We start from the raw sequence: 2,580 nt of genomic DNA, 5'->3' as shown, positions 1-2,580 counted from the left end.
GGGTCAGCGCCAGCCTCCTCTTTGTGTCTGTAACTTCCACACCATGTTGTGGAACTTCCTGCACATCTGGACCTTGCCCTGGGACGATGCAGACCTCCTTTCTGGATCCAGCTGGGCGTTTCTCTGCAGAGCAGAGAATTGAGAATAAAAAGATTGGTAGATTTTACATCGTCTCTTTGCTATGAGAGAATAATAAATATTAATGAGAGTGTGGAAAGCAGTCCCTGGTGGCAGGAAGCTAAGTTGTACAAAGATTCTGGAATACAGCATAAAAATATAATTACAATAAAATCCGGAAGTTCCATTTTTGAATACATATTAAAAGTATCGAAACTCAATCTCAGCGTGGTGTTGGGAGAAGTACATACACAGCAGCAGTGTTTCCAATGGGCAAAATATAGATGCGCTCGGTGTTTATGGGTGAATACAACAGTCAGCAAACACGTATAATTAGTGTTAATTGGCCTTTGAAAAGGAGGAAATCCTGACTTAGCCTGGAGCATAGATGAATCTAGGCATGATGGTGTAAATGAAATAAGCCAATGACAAAGTTTCAAATACGGGTCAATGAAATTCCTTTGGGATAATTAGACTGATGGAAATAACAATTTTTTAAAAAGTCTCTAGAATGATGGGTGCCAGCTTCCGGAACTGTGGTAGACAGGAGGATCCTGTTTGATAGGAATTGATGGAGTTTGATAGAAGTAATAACTCTAGAGGTGGGTGTGACAAATGGCAATATAAATGCATTTGATGTAACAAATCTAGACATTTAAATGTAGTTAAGAGAATTTAATTTCGGGTTCACATTGCCACGATAAAATCCGGGGCAAATATGAGAGTGGACCTCTCTCATAGAAAGAGTCCACAGAGATGTGTCCGTGTGTTACAGATCCAAGCTTCTAACTTCCCATCTGAGTCCCAGCATCGCCAAGGAAACATCAGGTAATGTCTCCCTCAAATACAGTAGTGAAAGAGATGCCAGGTGCAAGGGAAGCGTGGCCTTCCCAGATGAAACGCAGCGTCGTGTTTGCTGAACGCGTCAAAGGGTGGAAGAGGCTGAGGCTAGCTTTAAAAGGCGGTGAGGAGTCACGGGAGGAAAGGCAGAGTGAGAGTCTCACAAACAGATTCTTGCTTGGCTTGAGGCTTTGGGTAAATATCTTCCTCCTATCTTGGATAGTTTCAGTCTAACCTGACTTCTAATTTAACTACTGAGCAAGCTATGAAACCAGCTATGCAAAACACCCATGGAGGCTACCTCACTAATGCAACATCACAAATTCAGTGGGCATTTTGAAGATGTTGCCTTGTACTTATTAAAAGGGAAACATCTTGTTTGCCTTCACATTCTGTCCTTTTCCATACAGGCATAAACAATGCAGGTGGCTGTGAAAAGGCAGAATGTGAGTTTCCCCCACACCTTTGTTCTGGTGGGCTTCTCTGATCACCCATGGCTGGAGATGCCCCTCTTTGGAGTGCTTCTGGTCTCCTACATCTTCACCATGATAGGAAACAGCTCTATCATCATCCTCTCCCTGCTAGAGCCTAGACTCCAAACACCAATGTACTTCTTCCTAGACAACCTGTCTATGCTGGACCTCTGTGCCACATGCACCATTGTCCCACAGCTGCTAGTCAATCTCTGGGGCCCAGAAAAGACGATTGCCTCCTGGAGTTGCATTACCCAGTCCTACCTCTTCCACTGGACCAGCTGCACTGAATGCGCTCTGCTGGCAGTAATGGCTTTGGATCGCTATGTGGCCATCTGCTGTCCCCTCCGATACGTACTCATCATGCATCTCTGGGCATGTGTGTGGCTGGCAGCTGTCTGCTGGGCCAGCGGCCTGGCCAATTCTCTGGTTCAAGCTACACTCACCCTCTACCTCACGCTCTGTGCGAAAAACACACTGGACCACTTCTTCTGTGAGGTGCCTGCTTTGATTAAACTGGCATGTAGTGACACCACTATGAATGACCTGTCCCTGGCCTTGGGAGCTATTCCTTTTGGAATAGTATCCCCTTTGACAGTGCTCATCTCCTACATCTTCATTGCCAGGGCTGTGCTGAAGTTACCGTCAGCTGAGGGAAGGCGCAAGGCCTTGAGCACATGCAGTTCTCATTTGCTCGTGGTCACCATGTTCTTTGGACCCGGTATGTACACGTACCTCCAGCCTCCAGGCAACAGTACCCAGTCCAAGCTCTTGTCCTTCTTCTACTGTGTCTGCACCCCGCTGCTCAATCCACTCATCTACACTCTGAGAAACAAGGATGTGAAGGAAGCTTGGAAGAAGGTCCTAGGATCCCAGGGTAAGGGGACGTCTTTGAAAGGCAGATGATCTCTGTCTGGCTTCTGGAGCTACCATGGGTGAGTTAGTGTCGGCAGCTTTGCTTTTCCGAAAAGATAAGAGCTTAGGCCGGAATTCTCTCTTCTCAGTCAGCCACTCTGATACCAACTCTTTTGAACAGAGACTTCCTCTCCTAAAATCCCAGATAGGACAATTGTACTTTTCTGGACTCTTCCCAGATATTTGTATCCACAGAGGGAATGGGGAAATGCTCTATAGATCTTCCAAATACAGA

General features: G+C 46.0%; 1 protein-coding gene across 1 annotated transcript; it reads left to right on the top strand.

The window, feature by feature from the left end:
* Positions 1-1,376: 1,376 nt before the first annotated feature.
* Positions 1,377-2,336, top strand: Or2aa1 (olfactory receptor family 2 subfamily AA member 1). The gene has a single exon (NM_001000023.1). It carries the CDS (start codon positions 1,377-1,379, stop codon positions 2,334-2,336), a length of 960 nt encoding a protein of 319 aa, NP_001000023.1.
* The last annotated feature ends 244 nt before the right edge of the window (positions 2,337-2,580 follow it).

Source organism: Rattus norvegicus, chromosome 10 (genome assembly GCF_036323735.1).
Source record: "Rattus norvegicus strain BN/NHsdMcwi chromosome 10, GRCr8, whole genome shotgun sequence".
Taxonomy (NCBI): Eukaryota; Metazoa; Chordata; class Mammalia; order Rodentia; family Muridae; genus Rattus; species Rattus norvegicus.
Note: the sequence above shows the minus strand (reverse complement) of the source record. Positions and strands in the feature narration are given on the sequence as shown.

Coding starts and splice junctions, on each gene's coding strand:
- Or2aa1 (NM_001000023.1), top strand. CDS start 1,377: ATGCAGGTGGCTGTGAAAAGGCAGAATGTGAGTTTCCCCCACACCTTT.